At 38.0% G+C, this 26,570-nt stretch overlaps 3 protein-coding genes across 3 annotated transcripts in view; 2 read left to right on the top strand and 1 right to left on the bottom strand.

The window, feature by feature from the left end:
• The window catches only part of LOC100342568 (olfactory receptor 4K13), a 99,711-nt gene extending 84,320 nt beyond the window's left edge, over window positions 1-15,391 (top strand). Inside the window, exon 7 of the transcript XR_007910461.2 lies at window positions 15,148-15,391. The gene's annotated coding sequence lies outside the window, so the exon portion shown is untranslated. The remainder of the gene's footprint in view (window positions 1-15,147) is intronic.
• Window positions 15,392-15,475: 84 nt separating this feature from the next.
• On the top strand, window positions 15,476-17,692 carry LOC100342823 (olfactory receptor 4K14). Its single transcript, XM_008269594.4, has one exon. The coding sequence runs from the start codon at window positions 16,145-16,147 to the stop codon at window positions 17,078-17,080; it is 936 nt and encodes a 311-aa protein (XP_008267816.4). The 5' UTR covers window positions 15,476-16,144; the 3' UTR covers window positions 17,081-17,692.
• Window positions 17,693-20,428: 2,736 nt separating this feature from the next.
• LOC100343077 (olfactory receptor 4Q2) overlaps window positions 20,429-26,570 on the bottom strand; it is a 30,644-nt gene continuing 24,502 nt past the window's right edge. The window contains exon 2 of the mRNA XM_070054848.1: window positions 20,429-20,683. Coding sequence (XP_069910949.1) covers window positions 20,429-20,683 — 255 coding nt within the window. The remainder of the gene's footprint in view (window positions 20,684-26,570) is intronic.

Raw genomic sequence — 26,570 nt, 5'->3', positions numbered from 1 at the left:
AAAATAAGAATTGCTTGATAATACTAAAGGAAGAGAGATCAAAATAAATATTTCAAACTTCAGTACTTGAAAAATAGCCTGATGAGAATTAATAATAGACTAACTAAGTCTTTGAGAATTGAAGTTTTATGATTTAGGTGCCATTTTAATGCCATTTTACATATGTGGAAACTGAGGAAGAGAGATTAATAACCTACCCTAAATCCATAGGTGTCATGTCAAAGGACTGAGATTCAAACAAATGGTTTTCAGAATCACAAATTGCTTTGTAACACTATGCCACCCCTAAAAGTGTTTCACAAATTCTGGGAATGACCTCTGTATATAACATCCTTTCCAAAAATCCAGAAACAGTTTAAATGTAACAGAGCACTAGAAAGAAGAATCTTTGGGTTGGCTCCAAGATGCTGGAATAGGGAGGGAGCTCACTGATAGTCCAGGAAAAGATAGTTTACTAAAAGTGGAGATAGTATAGTCTCAGGGAAGAGTTAGGGAAAAAACTGCAGAGGAAACTCTTCTGGAATTAGAGGGACATGGTGGATCTATGTGGAGGACATAGGGCACCCATGGCTCAGGAGCCCAGCTGTCAAGAGTCACTGCCGCACCATTGAGGCAGAAGAGAGAAAATTGGACTTGGAAGACAGAGCACAGGAAAGTATAAAATCAAACCAAAGAGAAGAAGAAGAAATTAGAAATCTGAAAAATATTGTTGGGAATCTACAGGATACTATTAAAAAAAAATGAACATTTGGGTTCTAGGAGTTCAAGAAGGCATGGAGAGGGAGAAAGGTTAGAAGGCCTTTTAAATAAGATACTAGCAGAAAACCTCCCAGGTTTGGAAAAAGAAAGAGAGATCCAAGAACAGGAAAAACATAGAACTCCCAATAAACATGACCAAAAGAGATCCTCACCATGACACATTGTAATCAAATTCAATACAGTAAAACATAAAGAAAAGATTCTGAAATGTGCAAGAGAGAAACATCAGGTTACTCTCAGAGGATCTCCAATCAGACTCACAGAAGACTTATCAGATACACTACAGGCTAGGAAGGAATGGCAAGATATAGCCAAAGTACTAAGAGAAAAAAAACTGCCATCCCAGAATATTAGATCCTGCAAGCTCTCATTTTTGAATGAAGGGAAATCGAGACCTTTCATAACAAACAGAAATGGAAAGAATTTGTCGCCACTCATCCAGCGCTGCAAAAGATGCTTAAAGATGTGTTACACACAGAAACACAGAAGCACGGCCATCAATATGAAAGAAGGAAAAGAAAGAAAATCTCTCAGTAAAAGATCACAGGAAGTTCAAAGCATATACTAGAAATACCTTTGGAAAAATGGCAGGGCAAACTCACTACCTATCAATAGTCATATTGAATGTAAATGGCCTCAACTATCCAGTTAAGAGGCACAGATTGGCTGAATAGATCAAGGAGCAAAACCCATCTATTTGCTATTTACAAGAAACACATCTTTCCAACAAAGATGCACACGGACTGAAAGTGAAAGGCTGGAAAAAGATATACCATGCAAACAGAAACAAAAAAAGAGCTGGCGTAGCCATCTTAGTATCAGACAAAATAAACTTTAACAAAAAAACTGTTAAGAGAGACAAAGAGGGGCACTATATAATGATTAAGGGTTCAATTCAACAGGAAGACGTAACTATTATAAATGTATATGCACCTAATTACAGGGCACCGGTTTATTTAAGATATGTGTTAAGGGACTTAAAGGGAGACAAAGACTCCAATACAATAGCACTGGGAGACTTCAATACTCCACTTTCAGAAATAGACAGATTGACTGGACAGAAGATCAACAAGGAAATAGCAGATCTAATTGACACTGTAGCCCAAGTGGATCTAACAGATACCTATAGAACTTTTCATCCTGCACTTAAAGGATTCACATTTTTCCCAGCAGTACATGGAACCTACTCCAGGATTGACCAAAAAAGAGGCCATAAAGCAAGTCTCAGCAAATTCAAAAGAATTGAAATCATACTGTGCATCTTCTCAGACCACAGCGGAATGAAGCTGGAAATTAGCAACTCAGGAATCCCTAGAGCATATGCAAACACATGGAGACTGAACAGCATGCTACTGAATGAACAATGTGTCATAGAAGAAATTAAAAGAGAAATCAAAAATTTTCTGGAAGTAAATGAGGATAACAACACAATGTATCAAAACATATGGGATACAGCAAAAGCAGTGTTAAGAGGAACGTTTATAGCAAAAGACACCTACATCAAGAAATTAGAAAGGCACCAAACAAATGAGCTATCAATGCATCTCAAGGATCTAGAAAAACTTCAGCAAACCAGACCCAAAACTAGTAGAAGAAGAGAAATAATTAAAATCAGAGAAGAAATCAACAGGATTGAATAAAAAAAAAACAGTACAAAAGAACAGCAATATGGAGAGCTGATTTTTTGACAAAATAAATAAAATTGACACACCATTAGTCCAACTAACTAAAAAAGGGAGAGAAAAATACAAATCAATAAAATTAAAGATGAACATGGGATGTAACAACAGACACAAAATAAATAAAAAGAGTCATCAGAAATTACTACAAGGACTTGTATGCCAGCAAAAAGGGAAATCTATCAGAAATGGATAAATTCCTGGACACATGCAACCTACATGAATTGAACCAGGAAGACATCGAAAACCTAAACAGACCCATCACTGAGACAGAAATTGAAACAGTAATAAAGGCCCTCCCAACAAAGAAAAGCCCAGGACCAGATGGATTCACTGCTGAATTCTACCAAATATTTAAAGAAGAACTAATTCTATTTCTTCTCAAACTATTCAGAACAATTGAAAGAGAGGGAATCCTTCCAAATACTTTCTAGAAAGCCAGGATCACCTTAATTCCTAAACCTGAAAGAGATGCAGCAGAGAAAGAGAATTACAGACCAATATCTCCAATGAACATAGAAGTAAAAATCACAATAAAATTCTGGCTAATAGAATGCAACAACACATCAGAAAGATCACCCACCCAGACCAAGTGGGATTTATCCCTGGTATGCAGGGATGGTTCACTGTTCACAAATCAATGTGATACACCACATTAAAAAACTGCAGAAGAAAAACCATATGATTATATCAATAGATGCAGAGAAAGCATTTTATAAAATGCAACACCATTTCATGATGAAAACTTTAATCAAATTGGGTATAGAAAGAACATTCCTCAGTACAATCAAAGCAATTTATGAAAAACCCGTGGCCATTATCCTATTGAATGGGGAAAAGTTGGAAGCATTTCCACTGAGGTCTGCTACCAGACAGGGATGCCCACTCTCACCACTGCTATTCAATATAGTCCTGAAAGTTTTAGCCGGAGCCATTAGACAAGAAAAAGAAATTAAAGGGATACAAATTGGTAAGGAAGAAGTCAAACTCTCTGTCTTTTCAGACGACATGATTCTATATTTAGGGGATCCAAAGTACTCTACTAAGAGACTATTGGAACTCAAAGAAGAGTTTGGCAAAGTAGCAGGATATAAAATCAATGCACAAAAATCACCAACATTTGTATACACAGGCAATGCATGGCTGAGAAGAACTTCCAAGATCAATCCCATTCACAATAGCTACAAAACAATCTAATATCCTTGGAATAAACTTAACCAAGGACGTCGAAATCTCTACAATGATAATTACAAAACCTTAAAGAAAGAAATAGAAGAGGATACCAAAAAATGGAAAAATCTTCCATGCTCATGGATTGGAAGAATCAATATCATCAAAATGTCCATTCTCCCAAAAGCAATTTATAGATTCAATGCAATACCAATCAAAATTCCAAAGACCTTCTTCTCAGATCTGGAAGAAATGATGCTGAAATTCATATAGAGAAACAGGAGACCTTGAATAGCTAAATCAATCAGGTACAACAAAAATAAAGCGGGAGGCATCACAATACCAGATTTCAGGACACACTACAGGGCAGTTGTTATCAAAACAGCATGGTACTGCTACAGAAACAGATGGATAGACAAATGGAACAGGATAGAAACACCAGAAATCAATGCAAAGATCTAAAAACAACTTATATTTATCAAGGATATAAAACCAATTCCTGCAACAAGGACAGTCTATTCGATAAATGGTGCTGGGAAAACTGGATTTCCACATTCAGAAGTATGAAGCAAGATCCCTACCTTACACCTTACACAGAAGTCCACTCAACACAGATTAAAGATCTAAATCTACGACCCAACACCATCACATTATTAGAAAACATTGGAGAAACCCTGCAAGATACAGGCACAGGCAAAGACTTCATGGAAAAGACCCTGGAGGCACAGGCAGTCAAAGCCAAAAAATATTTGCAAACTATGCAACCGATAAAGGATCAATAACCAGAATCTACAAGAGTTCAAGAATCTCCACAACAACAAAACAAGCAACCCTCTTAAGAGATGGGCCAAGGAGTTAAATAGATATTTTTCAAAAGAGGAAATCCAAATGGCCAACAGACACTTGAAAAAAAGTTCAGTATCACAGGCCATCAGGGAAATGCAAATCAAAACCACAATGAGGTTTTACCTCACCCCGGTTAGAATAGCTAACATGCAGAAATCTACCAACAACAGATGCTGGTGAGGATGTGGGGAAAAGGGACACTAACCCACTGTTGGTGGGAATGCAAATTGGTTAAGCCACTATGGAAGTCAGTCTGGAGATTCCTCAGAAACCTGAAGATAACCCTACCATTCAACCCAGCCATCCCACTCCTTGGAATTTACCCAAAGGAAATTAAATTGGCAAGTAAAAGAGCTGTCTGCACTTCAATGTTTATTGCAGCTCAATTCACAATAGCTAAGACCTGGAATCAACCTAAATGTCCATCAACAGTAGACTGGATAAAGAAATTATGATATATGCACTATATAGAATACTATACAGTGGTAAAAAAAAAATGAAATTCGGTCATTTGCAACAAAATGGAGGAATCTGGAAATCCTCATGCTGAGTGAAATAAGCCAATCCCAAAGGGACAAATATCATATGTTCTCCCTGATCGGCGACAACTAACTGAACACCTAAAAGGAAACCTGTTGAAGTGAAATGGATACTATGAGAAACAATGACTTGATCAGCCTTTGTCCTGACTACTGAGGAACAAACAACTTACTATTTTATTCCTTTTAGTATTTTGTGTTCTACTCAATACCACTGGTGAACTCTGATATTAACACACAATTATTCTTAGGCATTTAAATTTATCTGAAAATTGATCTCTGTTTTATAAGAGTGGGAATAAGAGAGGGAGGAGATGTACAGTTCAGCACAAGCTCACTCGGAATAGAGTTAGAAACCTGCCAGGGGATTCTAATTCAATCCCATCAAGGTGGCTTGTACCAATGCCATCTCTCTACTCAAAGTGATCAATTTCAGTTCATAATTGATCAAAAATATAGGATTAAGTATCAAAGGGATTACATAAATAAAACCAGTGTCTGCAAAAAAATTGATATAATTAAAAAGTTGAGAATGATCCTACATGGGAAGCAGGATACACAACAGACTCATAATATGGCAAATGCCCTAAACAGCACTCTGGCCTCAGAATCAGCCCTTAGGGCATTCAGAACTGACTAAAAAGCCCATGAGAGTTTTGCAGGCATGGGAAGCGAAGACATTGTGGCATAAAAAAAAGACCTAAATGAAAGATCTCTGTGAGTGAGATCCCAGTGGAAAGAATGGGCCATCAAAGAAGGTACCTTTATCTGAAGGGAGGAGAGAACTTCCACTTTGAATTTGGCCTTGTCTAAATATGATCAGAGTTGGTGAACTCAAGAGGCTTCCATAGCCTTGGAAGCTCATGACAAGAGCCTTGGGTGATTACTGACATCACCAATAAGAGTGTCAATTGTTAAATCAACAATGGGAGCCACCGTACAACTGCTCCCCATGTTACCTCTGTCCTTAATGTGTTGTACTATGCAAATTAACAGTAAAACTACTACTCAAACAGTACTCTATACTTTGTGTGGGTACAGCCTGTTGAAATCTTTATTTGTACATACTAAATTGATTTTCTGTACATAAAGATAATTTAAAATGAATCTTGATGAATAATGCAATGGGAGAGGGAGTGGAAGATGTGATGGTTGCGGGTGGGTGGGATGTTATGTGAGGAAAAGCCCCTATAATTCTAAAGTTGTACTTCGGAAATTTATATTTATTAAATGAAGATTGAAAAAAAGGAGAATCTTTGGGAAGGTACACAAAGAACAATTATTGTTCTTTTTTTGGTATTTTTAGATTTGATTACTGTTTATTGTTTTTTCAACTTTTATTTAATGAATATAAATGTCCAAAGTACAAGTTATGGATTATAATGGCTTTTTCCCCCCATAACTTCCCTCCCACCCGCAACCCTCCCGACTCTGCTGCCTCTCCCATGCCATTCACATCAAGATTCATTTTCAATTCTCTTTATATACAGAAGATCAATTTAGTATATCTTAAGTAAAGATTTCAACAGTTTGCACCCACACACAAACACAAAGTGAAAAATACTGTTTGAGTACTATATATAGCATTAAATCACAATGTACAGCACATTAAGGACAGAGATCCTACATGAGGAGTAAGTGCACAGTGACTCCTGTTGTTGACTTAACAGATTGACACTATTGTTTATGGCATCAGTAATCACCCTAAGCTCTTTTTTTGGGGGGCAGGCAGGGTGGACAGTGAGAGAGAGAGAGACAGAGAGAAAGGTCTTCCTTTGCCGTTGGTTCACCCTCCAATGGTCGCCACAGCCGGCGTGCTGCGGCCGGTGCACCATGCTGATCTGAAGGCAGGAGCCAGGTGCTTCTCCTGGTCTCCCATGGAGTGCAGGGCCCAAGCACTTGGGCCATCCTCCACTGCACTCCTGGGCCACAGCAGAGAGCTGGCCTGGAAGAGGGGCAACTGGGACAGAATCCAGTGCCCCGACCAGGACTAGAACCCGGTGTGCCAGCACCACAAGGCGGAGAATTAGCCTAGTGAGCCACGGCGCTGGCCACCCTAAGCTCTTGTCATGAGTTGCCAAAGCTATGGAAGCCTTTTGAGTTCACTGACTCTGATCATATTTAGACAAGGTCATAGTCAAAGTGGAAGTTCTCTCCTCCCTTCAGAGAAAGGTACCTCCTCCTTTGATGACGTGTTCTTTCCACTGGGATCTCACTCGCGGAGATCTTTCATTTAGGTTTTTTTTTCGTGACAGAGTGGCTTGGCTTTCCATGCCTGAAATACTCTCGTGGGCTTTTCAGCCAGATCCGCATGCCTTAAGGGCTGATTCTGAGGCCAGAGTGCTGTTTAGGACATCTGCCATTCTATGAGTCTGCTGTGTATCCCGTTTCCCATGTTGGATCATTCTCTCCCTTTTTGATTCTATCAGTATTAGCAGACACTAGTCTTGTTTATGTGATCCCTTTGACTCTTAGTCCAATCATTATGATCAACTGTGAACAGAAATTGATCACTTGGACTAGTGAGATGGCATTGGTACATGCTACCTTGATGGGGGGGATTCCAATTAAATTATTGTTCTTACAAACAGAAGGAAAAAAGAATATAGAATCCTCCAATTAAAAGATGGACTTAAATAACAGCTGGTGTAATTCTGAATATGAAGACATCCAACAATGTGATAAGGTGTATAACTAATCATTTAAAAAGAAAAAAATAAAACAGTGCATAATCTGTAATAACATTCATAAAACTTAAATTGAGTACATAGGTAAATCAGCATCACTGAAGTTAATGTATTCTCAGGCCCTCAGAATATAACCTAATTTGGGAATAGGGGATTTAGAAATGTCAGTAGGGTAAGAATGAAAGAGTTCTTGATGGGCACAATTATAGTGTCTATAAGTCACAGAGACAGACACATTGATGCACAGATGAAAAGTCCATGTGATGACTCGGATAAGCAGGAATTGGCTCTACGCTGTCACAAACCAAAGAATGCATGGAGCCTCCAGAAGCTGCAGGAATTGTGGAAAGATCTTTCTGTATACTCTAGAGCATGGTCCTATTGACAGCTTGATTTCAACCAGCCCATAGAACTCTGAGAGAATAAATCTTTGTTCTTTTAAGCCACGGTTTTTGGCAATAGCTATGACAGACCATGGAAACTAATAGAAGGAACAACACTGATTTTTTTATGTGAGGAATAAAAAATTGAATCTAAGTATGAACCATAAAATGGACAAAAAATATCAAGTTAGATGATAGAAATTGATAGCACAATGGCTGAATGTAGGACTATATTGATGGTACAGTAAACCAGTTCTAAGAGCAATTGGCATTATTTAATAAAATTAAACATATGTATAAACTACAACCAAGCAATTCTCTTCAGTATCCTCATTGAAAACGTGATACCATAGAAATACTCATACATCTTAAGTACGGGTACACACTATGATAGAGCAAAAATGTCTCTTGGTAATTATCCCCAAATCAGTAATAACTTTGATTAGAAATGGATTAACTTCCCTAACTAAGATATATAGATGAACCAAATGGCTAAAAATTTACGGCTCAAGTGTGTGGTGCATACAAGAAACTCACTTTACCTATAAAGACATACAAATGCTGAAAGTGAAAGAATGCAAGACTGGCCAATGACATTCCAAATATTCCACACAAATGGAAATAAAGATAGAGTAAGAGTAGTTATATTTGTAAAAAATAAAATAGACTTCATAATAAAATCCATATCAATTGATAAAGAAGGACTTCATATAATGGTAATGGAGACAATTCTGCAAGAAGATAGAACAATTGATGATTGCAAGCATATGAGGAATGAACCAGTATATATGGAAAGCCTCCATGTGCCATGGAGAATTTGTTTTTTGAAAAGATAAACAATGTGGATAGCTGATTCAGTAGGAGGGCAGTTTGCTGAAGGATTCCCTCCTGTGTGAGAAGGGTGATCATTTTGTTCTTTTTGGGTCTTCTATTGATTGAATGGTGCTCACCCCACATTGTGGATAGCAATTCACTTTTCTTGAGGTTCACTGATTTGTACATTAAAGCCGTCTAGAAACATGCTCTCTGCTGACATGTAAAAATTAGTGATCACATTGAGTAGATACTTTCCTATCTGCAATTCAGGTGTTAACTTCTGTAGGTTCTCTAAAACTTGTCTATAATTATTTATTATTTATTGCATTTCAGTACCCATTTGTTCTGAAACTGCAACCTGCTTTTGCAATTTTTCTTTAGCAATCATTATCTGTACATTTTAAATAAACAGAACATTGAAAGATTTGTGATTTCTTTTAAGGAGACATTATTATTTAAAGCTAGTGCAGAAATTTAGACTTTTTACCACAGTCAGATGTTTGTGGTGGTGAAATCACTTATAACTGTGGTTGCGATCACAGAGATAACATGGAAATGAATGTCATGTGAATAGTTGTAAACGTGATAATTGATAATCAGAAAATTCTAGGATATTTGTCATCACCACAGAGCCATTAGCAGAAGCCTCCATCAATTCAAATGATTTGGATAAGTCAGTAGTCTGTCAATTATAAATGATATACAAAGAAGTCCAGGCACCAGGAGATTTCATTGTCACTGACCTTACACCTCTAGAGAATGGAAATATTTGGCACTTGTAAATGTGGTGATGCCAGTATGAATGTCTCTCCAAAGTTTTATACTGATAAAACATTCTTTCAGTATGTTTTAAGAATGAACCATTTAATTTGATTATTTAAAAAAAAACATTTTATATTCTATTAATTGGGTATTGATGTTTATTATTCTGCTTGAATTATTAAAATAATTAAATTTAAAATATAAACTAATTGCAGATATGTTTAATCCAGTATATCTTAAAAATAGTTTTTCTTTGTCACCTGGGAAAATGAATATGGTTAATTACCACTATTTCTATCCTAAGATTGTTTATTCCCCAGCCTCCATTGTGGTGGGTAGATGTGAATGGCTCATCATTAAAGGATCTAGTTGATGGGAGAGAAGATATATATATATACATACATATATATATGTTCATATTTTAAGTCCAGTGAAAGCTTAAGTCTGAAGTTCTTTAACTTCTTAAAGTTATTTGTTTCCCAAACTGTTTTAAAGAGTTACAGCAGAAGTAATGCTTAAATGATCTCCGGAATATAGGTAATATAATATGATATGTATTATATATAGATAGATAGATATTCTACTCAAGTATAGTTGATGTGAAATACAAATTGGCTGATTTGAAGTGTCAACACCGAACATCTTATCTCCAGGTTAGTATAAGAATATTTTTTGATATATGTGAACTTGTGTCATAAGATATATATCAAAGAGAGGCTAATTTATTGAATTATTCTATACATTAAATTGTTGGAGTACACTATAATAAATTGTGAGTTAAGATTAAGTTTTGTCATTATTAATTGTATTTGTATTTTAATTTTAAAATATCATTAGCTGATATACAAAGTCAGTATTATTTTTTCTGATTCCAAGTTTAAAGAGCCATTGTGAATCGTAACAGTGCTCTGAAACTAGAACTTGATTTGAGCCTATTTTATTAAATTTTTAAACATTCACTTTGTGTGGGGAACAATTTACATAGCATAAACTTCACTTGTAATGTGTGTGTTATGTGAGCATCAAAGTAATTTAACTGAACTTATTGAGGGTTTTTGATGTGTGATTATGTCCATTGTGTCCATTGTGTCCATAGGGGCTTTCAGCTTCAGTTTTAAAATCCAGGTCTAAAGACTAGTAGCATCTAGTTCTCAAAAAAGAGTTGCAATTAAGGTTTCAATAAAATGTATTTGTAAGATTTCAAGAAGAATTAAGGAAATTTTGAGTCTTTATTATCCTAAAAAGTGTCTGGGTGAGATGGGTGTTATTTGAGGGGGCTAAAAAAGATATAATAACAATGAATTTCTCTAGCATTTAGAATTATATTGCTATATCAGGTTCACATAATTAGAATATTTCACATCTGGAATATTCACTTTTTTGGAAAAGCCTTTCAAAATCATTCTTTCCTGTTATATTCTTCAACCTCATAGAAAAGCAACACAAAATTGCTCTTATGAAGGTAGTTCTTTGTATTTTTAACAAGTTGATCACAAAGTTTTGTTTGGTACTCTAAAACACTTACACAACATCTTCCCTCTGCTGTGGAGAATAGGGCTTTGGTTTATTTCTCATGATAAATTAAAAATGAAAAAAAATAAAATAATATAATGGCTAATTAGCTGGTATGGTCAGTTTAAGCTATGTATATGTGTTGAGAAGTTGCACTGTATCCATTCAAAAATGCAGCATTACGTGCAGTCTAAAATTAAAGAGTACACTTTGAAAATTGATAATAGGGCCTGTATATCCTGTCTGATATCATCTGGGCTTTCAGAGCTACATTTCAAAAATTAACATGAAAAATTTATTAATTACTAATATATATTTTTGGAAACACGTCCCCAAATCATTGCATAAATATATATTCTGGTTCGTGTTGTGAAATCGTGAAAAGTGTCATTTCATTGAATGTCCTTCTTTCATCTTCTCAGAGATAGTAGTTTATAAACAATAAATGAATTAGATATAAATGAATTTTATATATGGTTTTTTTAATTCCTAACACAATTAATTAAAGACAAAATAAGAGCAATAATAAAGGTTTGAGGATTGATGAATTGCATAAAACCTAAAGTAATTGATGTGTTTCTCTTTATATTGCTTGGTTTCTATACCAAATTGGAAAGCCATGTTAGTGTTATGTACAGATAGTCTGAATGAGTGAGTGTGGGAGAGGACAAGTGTATGAGAAAGTTGAAGGCTCGATTACCAATAGGAAAAGTCCTACAAAGAACCAAGGTGGTCAGTATTGCAAAGCAAATGTTCACAAGAAAGCGACACACCCTACTAAATGCCAGCCTTCCAAAATGTTAAGAGAACTCAGACTAATGTTATTTGAAAATTTTGTCATTATGTTTTGGCCAGGTTGTTAATGAACAGCAGATGATGGGGAGAGTTCTGTGACCTGAAATTAGAGGCTGTCCTCCCCGATGGCACAGATGAACACTTATGATTAAAAACTTAAGTAACTGCTTATTCAGATCAAATTTTTCTTAAAAACAGCATCTGAGAGTATGAGAAATGACATTCTGTAACTGACATAACACAATGGTGACACTTCCATAAAATTACCAAACATGCATAGCTTGTGTTCAAGGTCTGGGAAGTATCCTGTGTTTATGCATCATCCCTAATTGACCTTTACACTTGAATATGGATTTTTTTTTTTTGGCTTAAAGGAGTCTTTCCCCTTTAAAGCATGTTGACTAGTGTTCATCACACAGCTACCGCCATTCACCATTATGTTTTTGCAGATTTTGTTTGGAGAGAGGAGGAGAATGAGAGACATGATAATGTGTGACATTTAAAATGTTTGTGAAAAAATTAAATTACAGGTTAAGTTTATATTAGGACAAAAATTTTGAAATCCATGCATAGTTTTTCTCTAACACATATTTTCCATGAACTTTTTTTTTCCTTTTTCTCTTTTTGAGTCCCATTAGGTGGCTGGAGACAGAACTTTCGCCCTCCTGCAACTCCTCTTTCTCAAATATATTTATTTAACCACCTATTTTTTGCATTTCTTTTTTTCCCATTTTTTAAATTATTTTATTTTCTAAATCCTTGGTTTAAATTGATGATTCAATTTGGTTTTCTTCCTACATTCTTTTTATAAAAGAGACATTTTTAAGTGCAATTTTGAGGAAAAAATAAAAAACTTGACAAATTGACAATCAGTTACAAGGTGGGGACAAAAACCCATCAAAAAACCTGATTTACAATCTTTTATCTTATCTGGCGTACTCAGGGTAAAACAAACCATCCGGAAGGGCGGGACAGGTAGTTTTCACTGTAAACTGCGAGCTCAGGAGGTTGGAATCACCACTCCCTTGCTATTCTCATGGTAAATTTGGAGATTTCTAAGGATGGAGGACAGACACTTTTGATCTTGCTAAAGAACCTTTTGGGGGGATGAAAGCACCAAATTTCCACCAGGGGACCACCCAGACTGCCTATTAACACTTGTGACTGCTCACATTGCCCTCTCCCCAGAAGGATGCATCCTAACTTTCTGTTAGGGGGATTGGGTAATGATCTTTCTAGCTGCTTCATTAAGATTTTTCTTATTGATTTGAGAAATAGGTTTACAGAGAGAGAGAAAGAGATGTCTTCCACCTGCTGGTTCACTCCCCAAATGTTGTTAATGGCCAGGGCTGGGCCACAAGTCAGAAGCGTGTTCTGGGTCTCTCACATAGGTTAAAGGACCCAAGTACTTGGGCCATTTTCTGCTGCTTTTCTCAGGCATATTAGCAGGGAGCTGAAATGGAAGTGGAGTAGCTGGGACATGAACCAGTGCCCACATGGGATGGGATGCCAGCACTGCAGGTGGTGACTTAACCCCCATGCCAAAACACTGGCTTCAGGAATTTACTCTTAAGCTGAATAACATTCTGTTGCGTCTATATACTATATTTTCTTTGTTCATTTATCTTTTATCAGACACCTAGATTGATTGTATGTCTTGGCTGTTGCAAATAGTGCTGCAATGAAAATGGAGGTGCAGATATCTCTTTGATAGGCTAGTTTCATTTCCATCAGATATGTGCTCAAAACTGGTATTAAAACTGGAATTTGGGGTGCCATATGAAATCACCATGTGCTTATTAATAAATTTCCAATATTAATAAGTATGTGTGGGTTCTTGCTTAATATTCAGAGAATTCTGAATACTGGCATAGGCATAAATGAATGAGGCAGCATGGTACATTTTTAAGCTTTTATTCAGTGTGAAAGATGCATAGGAGAGTGAGGCCCCTATTTATAGCAGAGAAGGAAATCTGGGTTTGTTATGCCCGCAGTCCGTGGTCCCCCGAAAATCTCACCACCAGAGACCGAAGTTGAAGCCAATTAGCAGGGTCGTTTTTATTATGAGTTCGAACCAGGGCCTCTCTGTGCCCCCAGGAGAGGAAGCCCCCAAGAAGCCCTGAGCCCAATTCTTACAGAGCTTTTATTATCATGTACGAGCAGGCTTTAGGGGAATGCTACAGATCAAGTTGACACTTCTGATAAGTCTGATAAGACACCTGTCTCTGACTCCAGGGTAGGGACTGGTTGTTATCTCAAGCTTTAAACCTCCCTTTTACATTCCTGGACCTGGGTCAGGGTAGGGTCACATGGCCAGGTGGAGGGAAGGGGGAGTGTACAATATGATAATCAACTTAATGTAGTTACTGGATTACTTAGCTCAAAGACACTTAGCATTGCTTATTATTACTACTAGTTGCCTAATAAGCTAATGTGATTACACTTTAGGTTACATCAAAATAATGATAATATTTTCTAGCACTATTATAATGGATAATAAGGGCATAGTAAAAGCTGGTTGTGCAGGTGTCTTCTCAGGTTCATACCAAGTACCGGGAACCAGCCACTAGGAGGAGCATCTAGGCCAGGAAGCACGGGGCAGGTGGCCAGAAGGCCACGTGCCTGCCCTGCATGTGCAGGGCCGCAGCAAGGCTCCTACTGGCAAGAGGCCAAGGAATGGAAGGGGCGGGCACACCATGTCCCAGGCTTTTAATCCACTTTCAAAGAGGAGTGGTTAATTAACCTGATTGGCCAGTGGGTGCACAGGTGTGGCCAGGTAGGAGCATGAGGTCACACAGGGGCATGGTAAAGGCGTGGTCTTCCAGCTCACAAACCTTATCAATTTTAACCTGTATGCCTGCCTACATCAGTATAGCTGGGTCATAGGACAAATCTATTTTTGGTTTCTTGGAAAACTTCCACTTTTCTCCATAATGACTGTCTTTGAGCTTTGTGACTATCATTCATATGCATTGATTTCAAAGTTTTTCTAAGCAATTTTTTGTGTTTTACATGGTGCCTCTTTTTAAATCAAATTTTAATTCCAATGTTTTGGTCCTATCTTATGAAAAATTTCCCTTTAGATGAACATCTATGTGGATGGGAAGAATGTAGTATCATTCTGATAATCTTCGTATTCTTATCCTACTAGGATTTTTGTTTTACTCTCTGACTTGACTGTCTCTATGTTTTCTCATAGATAAAGGCCATAGAAGAGAGAGAAAAAATCTCCATACCTCTCACCTGTGCTGAAGCCTTCCCAAATGCCCAAAGCCTCTAAGAAAACACTGATGTCTGGAAAAGGCAAATGCACATATTGGATGTGCTTGTTTATAATCTTCCAAACATTATATTTTAGATTATTTACCATAGGAAAAATTATATTACAATAACAATTAGTTGATCACTTTCATGTGCCTGCTTGTTGACAGGCATCATATAATTATATCTTCTTCCCTCCATCCCAAGTAACTAGCTAACTTACTTACTCCTTCCCTCCCTCTCTCCCTCCCTCCCACCCTCTCTCTGTTACCTCCTCCCTTCCTCTCCCTCCTTCTTCCTTCCTTCCTTCCCTACTTCTCCTCCTTTTCCATCTTCTCACCCTCTTCCTTCTCTTTCTCTTTCTCCACCTCTCCCTCCTCTTCCTTCATTGTCTATCTCTATTTCTCTTCACTTCTTCCTTCCTTACTTCCTTTCAATTTGCAAATAGCTAAATTGAAACAGCATGTATTTATATTATGCAACATGATGTTCTGATATATATGCTCATTGTGGAGTGGCTAAATCAACTAGTTAACATATACATTACCCCACAGAGTTACATTTTTGTGTGTTTGGTGAGAACATTTAAAATCTAATCCCTTAGCAGTTTGCAAATACACAGTGCATTGCACTAGCTATAACCACCGTGATATGTAATAGATATCTTGAACTTAATCATCCTGTTCAACTGGAATTCTGTGTCCTTTGACCAGCTTTGCCCCAACCTTCCCACTGCTCAACTTTAGGTAATTCTGTTTTACTTTTCTGTAAATTAAACTTTTAAACATTCTGTATATAAACGAAGGCACAGGATATTTGGTTTTGGGGCCTGGTTTATTGTATTTAATATAATTTCATCAAGTTTCAGCTATTTTGTCATAAATGACAGGATTTTCTTTCTTTTGTATAGACTCAGACCAAGTCTGCAACCTGGGATGATGGCTGTGCAGAATTATTCTGTGGTGTCAGAATTTTTGTTGCATGGGCTCTGCAAATCATATTATCTCCAATGTGTTTTATTTGTACTTTTCTCTGGTATCTATATTGCCATTATGCTGGGCAATCTCCTCATTGTGGTTACTGTGATTTCTGACCCTCGCTTGCATTCCTCCCCCATGTACTTCCTACTAGGGAATCTATCTTTCCTGGACATGTGGCTCTCCTCATTTGCCACCCCCAAGATGATTATGGATTTCCTTAGTGATCAAAAGCTCATCTCCTTTGGAGGATGTATGGCTCAAATCTTTTTATTGCACTTTACTGGTGGAGCTGAGATGGTGCTGCTGGTTTCTATGGCCTATGACAGATATGTGGCCATATGTAAACCTTTGCATTACATGACTAGGATGAGCCGGGAGACTTGTATGAGGCTGGTGTTAGTTTCTTGGGTCATTGGATTTGTGCACTCCATCAGTCAAATAGCTTTCACTGTGAATTTACCTTACTGTGGCCCCAACGAGGTAGACAGCTTCTTCTGTGACCTCCCCCTTGTCATCAAGCTTGCCTGTGTAGATACTTATGTCTTGGATATACTTATGATCTCAGACAGTGGCTTGCTTTCCGTGAGTTGTTTTCTGCTCCTCGTGATCTCCTACACTGGGATCCTCCTCACTGTCCAACAGCGTGCAGCTGGTGGTGTAAGCAAAGCACTTTCTACTTGCTCTGCACATATCATGGTAGTCACACTGTTCTTTGGACCCTGCATTTTCATTTATGTGTGGCCTTTCAGTAGATTTTCTGTGGATAAGCTCCTGTCGGTGTTTTATACCATTTTCACTCCACTCTTGAACCCTGTCATCTACACGTTGAGAAATGAGGAGATGAAAACAGCTATGATGAAATTGTGGAAAAGACAAGTGACTTTTCACTGAATTCCATAGCACTATATATTGCTACTCATTCAAGGGATATAATTTTCTTAATATTATTGTGCTCAAATATTTATTCTTAAATTATATTGATTTAATCCTTAAAGAAGGTTTATTTATTTATTTGAAAAGCAGAGTTAGAGAGAGATCTTCTATCTGCTGGTTCATTCCTCTAATGACCCCAGTGTCTGGGACTGGCTCAAAATGAGGAGCCAGGAGTTTCTTCGCATGTGAGTGCAGCAGCCAAAGAACTTGGGCCATCTTCTGCTGTTTTACCAGATGCTTTAGCAGGCAGCTGAATCTTAAGTGGAGTAGTTGGGGCATAAATTGGTGCCTATTTGGGATGCTGGCATCACAGGCATTGTCGCAAACCTATACATCATGATGCCAGTCACTGGTGTAATTCCTAATCTGTCAATTATATAAATAATTTCTATAAAATTGTGTAATTTTTAATATATGCAATATGTGTACTATACAGGGAGAATCTTCAATATGTATTTTATGTTTAACTCATTTATTAAAAAGGAATGCATGTGGCGATATTCACTTACAGAAATTAATGTTAGTTTTTATGTATTTTTTATTTGAGAGGCAGATAGACAGAGGAAGTGAACTTCTATAGGCTGATTCATACCCCAAATGCCTGTAATGGCCTGACTTGGGTCAGGATGAAGTTGGAAGCCTAGAACTCAATCTAGGATTTCCACGTGGGTGCCAGGGTCCCAACTGCTTGATCTCTCACCTGTTGCATCCAAGAATCTGCTTAGAAGGAAGCTAGAATCAGGAAATGAGTACTAACTGACATCTTAACTTCTGAACCAAATACTTAACTCAAGAATTAATTTTAACATGGAATATAAATATTTTATAGCTAAATATTTTCCACTGTAAACTTATCTATAATGTTACATTTAACATGAATTGGATTTCTAAATTAATAAATTTTACCTTAAGTAGATTTTCAATAAACCCTGTACTTTCCACTGAGTTAATTTTACCCCTTTGTTGAGTCATATATAACAAAGTGTGTGCTTTAATACCACAGATCAGAACTTTTACTGAGTCCCTGGATCCCAAAAGACAATCCTAAATGAGAGTTAAGTTTGATTTTGAATAAATTAATGTTCAGATAATTCAAGCAATTTTCATCAAGGTTGACTCTAAAATATCAAACCAAAGGAGAGGGTTGGGTAAAGACTGAATTACTCAAGTAAATGATGAAGCTTCCAATAATTTTGGACATTGTCTTCAATCAGAAGATGTACACTTCAAACTTCTTGTGTGTCTGCAACCCCACACAAGTGCATAAACATAAATAAACAAAGAAGAAAACAACTTCTGCTTTAGGGTAAAGTCTCCTTGTCTGTTACCGTGATCATACTTTCATTTATATTTTATGCACTTTTCCCATAGTCAATTTTTCATCAGCTACAGGCATTTAACATTAAAAGAGTTTAAAAGTAATTCAATATCATCCTTATGATTAAATTTCTCAGTTGCTATTGATGTAATACTGATTGCTGACTTTTTACAGACTTTAGAAATAGCCACTTTTACCAACAAGATAAAATAAATACTTATTTATAAAATAAATACTTTTACTTTTCAAGAGTCAATGTTGTCTATCATTCTGTTTTTCAGATTCCATACACTTAGCTAGTAGCTCTGGGAATGTCTCTGCTCTATGATTGGGACAGGCTTGCAGGGTGGATTGGAACCTCTGCACCCCATGACTGTGGGAGCTTTGTGTGCTGAGGCTATAGGAAATCCATGATGGGGCACAGTGAGTAACTGGGTCTCTGGGCAATCACTGTGTCTGGTGCCAGAGGCTCAGAGCTCCCTGATTGCCCAGAGAGGTCACTGCAGAGGACTCATGCTCACACTGAGAATTGCACAGATCCTTTGTGAGGTTCATACAACAGCATGGGTAAGTGCTGTGCCCACTGTGAGCTAACCCCTCACATTGGTCACTTTGGAAGAGAGGAGGTGAGGGTGTGATTATGTCAACCCCGGGAGGGCAGTGGAGGATGGCCCAAGTGCTTCGGCCCTGCATCCGCATGGGAGACCAGGAGAAGCACCTGGCTCCTGGCTTCAGATCAGCGTGATGCGCCGGCCATTGGAGGGTGAACCAACGGCAAAAGGAAGACCTTTCTCTCTGTCTCTCTCCCTCTCACTGTCCACTCTGCCTGTTAAAAAAAAAAAAAAAGTTCTTTCTCAACAATGGCATTGTCTGTGCATACAAAACTATTGATTTTTGTGTGTTGATTCTATATCCTGAAACTTTACCAAACTCTTTTACAAGTTCCAACAGTCTCTTAGTGGAGTCTTTTGCTTCTCCTATATGTAGAATTATATCATCTGCAAATAATGATAGTTTGACTTCCTCCTTCTAAATTTATATCCTTTTGATTTCTTTTTCTTCCTAATGGCTCTGGTTAAAACTTCCAGGATTATATTGAACACCAATGGTGAAAGAAGCCATTCTTGTGTAGTCTGAATTTTACTGGAAATTCTTTCAACTTTTCACCATTCAATAAGATGCTAGTTGTGGATTTGTCATAACTTGCTTTGATTGTGTTGAGAAATCTTCCTTCTATACTCAATTTTCTAAATTTTTATCATGAAAGTTTGATGTATGCATCAAATTCTTTCTCTGCATTTACTGAGGTACTTATATGATTTTCATTCTTCAACTTATTGAAGTGATGTATCATATTTATTGATTTCATATGTTGAACCATTCCTGCATACCATGGATAAATCTCTTTGGTCTAGGTTAATGCTCTTTCTGATGTGTTGTTGGACTCGAGTAGCTAATGTTTTGATGAGGATTTCTGCATCTATTTTCATCAGGGACATTGGTCTATAGTTTGATTTCTCTGTTGTATCTTTTTCTGGTTTAGGAATTAAGTTGATGCTGGCCTCATAGAAGGAGTTTGGGAAGATTCCCTCCCTTTCAATTGTTTTGAATAGCATGAGAAGAATTAGAATTAGCTCTTCTTTAAATGTTTGATAGAATTCAGCAGTGAAGCCATCTGGTTCTGGACTTATCTTACTTGGGAGGGTCTTTATTACTGATTCAATTTCTGTCTTGGTTATTGGTCTGTTTACATTTTTATGCCTCAATTTTAGTAGATTGTATGTGTCCAGGAATCTATTCATTTCTTCTAGGATTTCCAATTTGTTGGCATACAGCTCTCAAGAGTAATTCCTGGGGGGTGGAGCCAAGATGGCAGAATAGGGAGGGCACGCACCAATAGTCCGGGAAAAGAAAGTTTAATAAAAGTGGAGTTACTATAGCCTCTGGAAAAGGCTCAGGAAAAAATTGCAGAGGAAACTCTTCTGGATCTAGTGGATGTGACACGGAGGACCTACGGGGAGAGCAAGGTCGCCCACCGCGTGGAAGCCGAGCCACCGCAGGAGCCGAGCCACTGCAGAAGCCAAGCCGCTGCAGAAGCCGAGCCACGCGAGCCACAGAGTCTGCACCAGCGCTGGAAGGCGAGGTGAGACAAAAACCTCGGTAACCCGAGACATTGGTGGGGAAAGGCAGAAAGAGCCCACAGGGAACGAGGCCAGAAGCCCCACTGGGGAAAGTTTACCAGGCTAACTGGAGGAGAGAAAAAACGAATAAATAAGGGGAACCAGCACAGACATTAGCCTCTCTCTCCAATCACCTTACAAAGCTGAGCAAGACAAAGAGCAGGTGCCATTTTACATATGTAAAGAGGCCCCTGCCATTAGCCAAGCAGAAAAACCTGACTCTGGTGGGGAGAAATAACAGGAGGTTAAGCTCTAGTGAAAGTGTGGAGCTAACGAACTGAGGTTGTGAAAATCTGAGGGGGGGGGGTGAGAGAACTCACCGAGTACACAAACTCGGTAACCTGGGCAACCTGGTGAGAGACTGCTGAGAAATTTGAGACCACACTGAGGGCTGAATAAACTCTTTGTGTGGTCCCAGGGGTAAGCAGACGAATACCCATAGGGGCAAGATTTCATACATCAACTACCCTCAATTCCACTCAGCTGTGTGGAATTACTTCCCAACTGAGTCAAAAAAAAAAAAAAAAAAAAAAGAGAGAGAGAGAGATCAAGTGAGAGAACAATCTGGGTGAGTCACCTTAGGCACACCCTTAACCCTGAAGAACCAGACAGCACTTTCTGGCCACACCCATCGTAGCCTCTAAGGATCCATCAAATACAGACAGTACACTTGATCTGGAGTCATAGTATAACAAGAAAAAACACCACACCAAAGAAACCAAAGAATATCTCCAATATGCCAAACAACAAACGCAGAAACCAAAGTAACAAAAACAAGGAAGAAATTATGACGCCCCCAAATGAAATAGACACCCCAATTCAAGATTATGAAGATGATGAGATGGAAGAAATGCAAGAAGCAGATCTCAAAAAATTGATAAGAACATTAAGAAGTTCTCAAAAACAAATTCTTGAACTACAGAAATCCTTAATGGACAAGATAGAAAATCTCTCTCATGAAAATGAAATATTAAGGAGGAATCAAAATGAAGTGAAACAGCTAGTAGAACATGAAACTGTGATAGTGACGAGAAATCATGATGAAATGAAGAATTCAATTGATCAAATGACAAACACATTAGAGAGCCTTAAAAACAGAATGAGTGAAGCAGAAGAGAGAATATCGGACTTAGAAGACAGAGAACAGGAAAATATACATTCAAACCAAACAAAAGAAGAGGAAATTAGAAATCTAAAAAATATTGTGGGGAATCTACAAGATACTATTAAAAAAACCAACATTCGGGTTCTAGGAGTTCCTGAAGGCATGGAGAGGGAGAAAGGATTAGAATGCCTTTTCAATGAGATAATAGCAGAAAATTTCCCAGGTTTGGAGAAGGACAGAGACATCCTAGTACAGGAAGTTCATAGAACCCCTAGTAAACATGACAAAAAGAGATCCTCACCACGACACATTGTAATTAAACTCACCACAGTGAAACAGAAAGAAAAGATCCTAAAATGTGCAAGAGAGAAACGTCAGATTACTCTCAGAGAATCTCCAATCAGACTCTCAGCAGACTTCTCAACAGAAACCCTACAAGCTAGAAGGGAATGGCGAGACATAGCCCAGGTACTAAGAGAGAAAAACTGCCAGCCCAGAATATTATATCCTGCAAAGCTCTCATTTGTGAATGAAGGTGAAATAAAGACCTTTCATAGCAAACAGAAATTGAAAGAATTTGTCGCCACTCATCCAGCCCTACAAAAGATGCTTAAAGATGTCCTGCACACAGAAACACAGAAACATGGTCATCAATATGAAAGAAGGTAAAGGAAGGAAACCTCACAGCAAATGATCACAGGAAGTTCAAAGCATATATTAGAAAATATATTTGGAAAATGGCAAAGCAAAGATACTGCTTATCAATAGTCACATTGAACGTTAATGGCCTGAACTGTCCAGTTAAAAGACACCGATTGGCTGATTGGCTTAAGGAACAAAACCCATCTATTTGCTGCTTACAAGAAACACATCTTTCCAATAAAGACCCATACAGACTGACAGTGAAAGGCTGGAAAAAGATATACCATGCCAACAGAAATGAAAAAAGAGCGGGCGTAGCCATCTTAATATCGGACAACATAAACTTTACCACAAAAACTGTTAAGAGAGACAAAGAGGGGGACTACATAATGATTAAGGAATCAATTCAACAGGAGGATATAACGATTATCAATGTATATGCACCTAATTACAGGGCACCAGTTTATTTAAAAGATTTATTAAGGAACTTAAAGGGAGACTTAGACCCAATACAGTAGTACTGGGAGACTTCAATACTCCACTCTCAGAAATAGATTACAGGACAGAAGATCAACAAGGGGACAGTAGATTTAAACAACACTGTAGCCCAAATAGATCTAATAGATATCTGCAGAACTTTTCATCCTACACAGAAAGAATTTACATTCTTCTCAGCTGTACATGTAACCTTCTCTATGATTGACCACATACTAGGCCATAAAGCAAGTCTCAGCAAATTCAAAAGAATTAGAATCATACGGGCCAGCGCTGTGGCAACTAGGCTAATCCTCCGCCTTGCGGCGCCAGCACACTGGGTTCTAGTCCAGGTCAGGGTGCCATTCTGTCCCGGTTACTCCTCTTCCAGGCCAGCTCTCTGCTGTGGCCAGTGAGTGCAGTGCAGGATGACCCAAGTGCTTGGGCCCTGCACCCCATGGGAGACAAGGATAAGTACCTGGCTCCTGCCGTTGGATAAGCATGGTGTGCTGGCCGCAGAGCACCAGCCACGGTGGCCATTGGAAGGTGAACCAAGGGCAAAGGAAGACCTTTCGCTCTGTCTCTCTCACTGTCCACTCTGCCTGTCAAAAAAAAAAAAAAAAAAGAATCATATGATGCAGCTTCTCAGACCATAAAAGAATGAAGTTGGAGATTAGCAACTCAGGAATCCCTAGAGCATATGTAAATACATATTACACAACCTTAAAGATAGAAATAGAAGAGGATACCAAAAAAATGGAAAATCATCCATGCTCATGGATTGGAAGAATCAATATCATCAAAATGTTCATTCTCCCAAAAGCAATCTATACATTCAATGCAATACCAATCAAGATACCCAAGGCCTTCTTCTCAGATCTGGAAAAAAATGATGCTGAAATTCATATGGAGACACAGGAGACCTCGAATAGCTAAAGCAATCTTGTACAACAAAAACAAAGCCGGAGGCATCACAATACCAGATTTCAGGATATACTGCAGGGCAGTTGTTATCAAAACAGCATGGTACTGGTACAGAAACAGATGGATAGACCAATGGAACAGAATAGAAACACCAGAAATCAATCCAAACTTCTACAGCCAACTTATATTGGATCAAGGATCCAAAACCAATCCCTGGAGTAAGGACAGTCTATTCAATAAAAGGTGCTGGGAAAATTGGATTTCCACATGCAGAAGCATGAAGCAAGACCCCTACCTTTCACCTTACACAAAAATTCACTCAACATGGATTAAAGACTTAAATCTACAACCCAACACCATCAAATTATTAAAGAGCATTGGAAAAACCCTGCAAGATATAGGTACTGCCAAAGACTTCTTGGAAAACACCCCAGAATCACAGGCAGTCAAAGCCAAATTTAACATCTGGGATTGCATCAAATTGAGAAGTTTCTGTACTTCAAAAGAAACAGTAAGGAAGGTGAAGAGGCAACCCACAGAATGGGAAAAAAATATTCGCAAACTATGCAACAGATAAAGGGTTGGTAAAAAAGAATCTACAAAGAAATCAAGAAACTCCACAACAACAAAACAAACAACCCATTTAAGAGATGGATCAACGACCTCAATAGACATTTTTCAAAAGAGGAAATCCAAATGGCCAACAGACACATGAAAAAATGTTCAAGATCACTAGCAATCAGGGAAATGCAAATCAAAACCACAATGAAGTTTCACCTCACCCCGGTTAGAATGGCTCACATTCAGAAATCTACCAACAACAGATGCTGGTGAGGATGTGGGGAAAAGGGACACTAACCCACTGTTGGTGGGAATGCAAATTGGTTAAGCCACTATGGAAGTCAGTCTGGAGATTCCTCAGAAACCTGAAGATAACCCTACCATTCAACCCAGCCATCCCACTCCTTGGAATTTACCCAAAGGAAATTAAATTGGCAAACAAAAAAGCTGTCTGCAGCTAATGTTTATTGCAGCTCAATTCACAAGAGCTAAGACCTGGAACCAACCCAAATGCCCATCAACAGTAGACTGGATAAAGGAATTATGGGACATGTACTCTAGGGAATACTATACAGCAGTCAAAAACAACGAAATCCTGTCATGTGCAACAAGATGGAGGAATCTGGAAAACATTACTCTGAGTGAATTAAGCCAGTCCCAAAGGGACAAATATCATATGTTCTCCCTGATCAGCAACAACTAACTGAGCACCAAAGTGGAAACTTGTTGAAGTGAAATGGACACTATGAGAAACAGTGACTTGATTAGCTCTTGTCCTGACTGTTGATGTACAAGGTAATACTCTATCCATTTTAGTATTTTTTTTGTTCTAGTACTATTGGTTGAACTCTGTGATTACCACACAATTATTCTTAGGTGTTTAAATTTTAACAAGGAAGTGATCCCTCTTAGGAATTTGGAAAACATTATGCTGGGTGAAATAAGCCAGTCCCAAATGGACAAATATCATATGTTCTCCCTGATCGGTGACTACGACCCGAGCAGCAAAAGGAAACCTGTTGAAGTGAAATGAACACTATGAGAAATGGTGACTTGATCAGCCCTTGGCCTGACTGTTGATGAACAACTTAATACGTTGTCCCTCTTAGTATTTTTTGTTTGTTTGTTCTACTTAATACTTTTGCTTGAATACTGTAATCAATACAGTTATTCTTAAGTGTTGAAACTTAACTGAAAAGTGATCCTTGTTTAATATAGAGTGGGAATAAGAGAGGGAAGAGATGTGCAATTTGGGACATGCTCAAGCTGACTTACCTCAAACGGTAGAGTTAGAAACATACCAGGGGATTCCAATTCAATCCCATCAAGGTGGCATGTACCAATGCCATCTCAATAGTTCAAGTGATCAATTTCTGTTCACAAATGATCATTATCATAGGACTGAAAGCCAAAGGGATCACATAAACAAGACTAGTGTCTGCTAATACTAACTGATAGAATAAAAAAGGGAGAGAATGATCCAGATGGGAAGTGAGATACACAGCAGACTCATAGAATGGCAGATGTCCTAAACAGCACCCTGGCCTCAGTATCAGCTCTTAAGGCATGCAGATCCAGCTGAAAAGCCTATGAGAGTATTTCAGTCATGGAAAGCCAAGACACTCTGGCAAAAAAAAAAAAAAAAAAAAAAAACTAAATGAAAGATATCCGTGAGTGAGATCCCAGTGTAAAGAACAGGTCATCAAACATCAAAGAAGGAGGTACCTTTCTCTGAAGGGAGGAGAGAACTTCCACTCTGACTTCGACCTTGTCTAAATAAGATTGGAGTTGGCGAACTCAAAAGGCTTCCATAGCCTTGGCAACTCATGACAAGAGCCTTGGGTGATTACTGATGCTATAAACAAGAGTGTCAATTTGCTAAGTCAACAACAGGAGTCACTGTGCACTTACTCCTCATGTAGTATCTCTGTCCTTAATGTGCTGTACATTGTGATTTAATGCTCTAACTAGTACTCAAACAGTATTTTTCACTTTGTGTTTCTATGCGGGTGCAAACTGTTGAAATCTTTACTTAATATATGCTAAACTGATCTTTATATAAAGAGAATTGAAAATGAATCTTGATGTGAATGGAAGGGGAGAGGGAGTGGGAAAGGGGAGGGTTGCGGGTGGTAGGGAAGTTATGGGGTGGGGAAGCCATTGTAATCCATAAGCTGTACTTTGGAAATTAATATGCCTTAAATAAAAGTTAAAAAAGGGGGCCATCAAAGGAGGAGAAACCTT

The sequence above is a fragment of the Oryctolagus cuniculus genome, chromosome 12, assembly GCF_964237555.1.
Source record: "Oryctolagus cuniculus chromosome 12, mOryCun1.1, whole genome shotgun sequence".
Classification (NCBI taxonomy): domain Eukaryota; kingdom Metazoa; phylum Chordata; class Mammalia; order Lagomorpha; family Leporidae; genus Oryctolagus; species Oryctolagus cuniculus.
This window is presented reverse-complemented; position numbering and strand designations above follow the sequence as displayed.

Bases quoted from the DNA above. Each gene is read 5' to 3' on its own strand.
- LOC100342823 (XM_008269594.4), top strand. From the start codon at position 16,145: ATGATGGCTGTGCAGAATTATTCTGTGGTGTCAGAATTTTTGTTGCAT.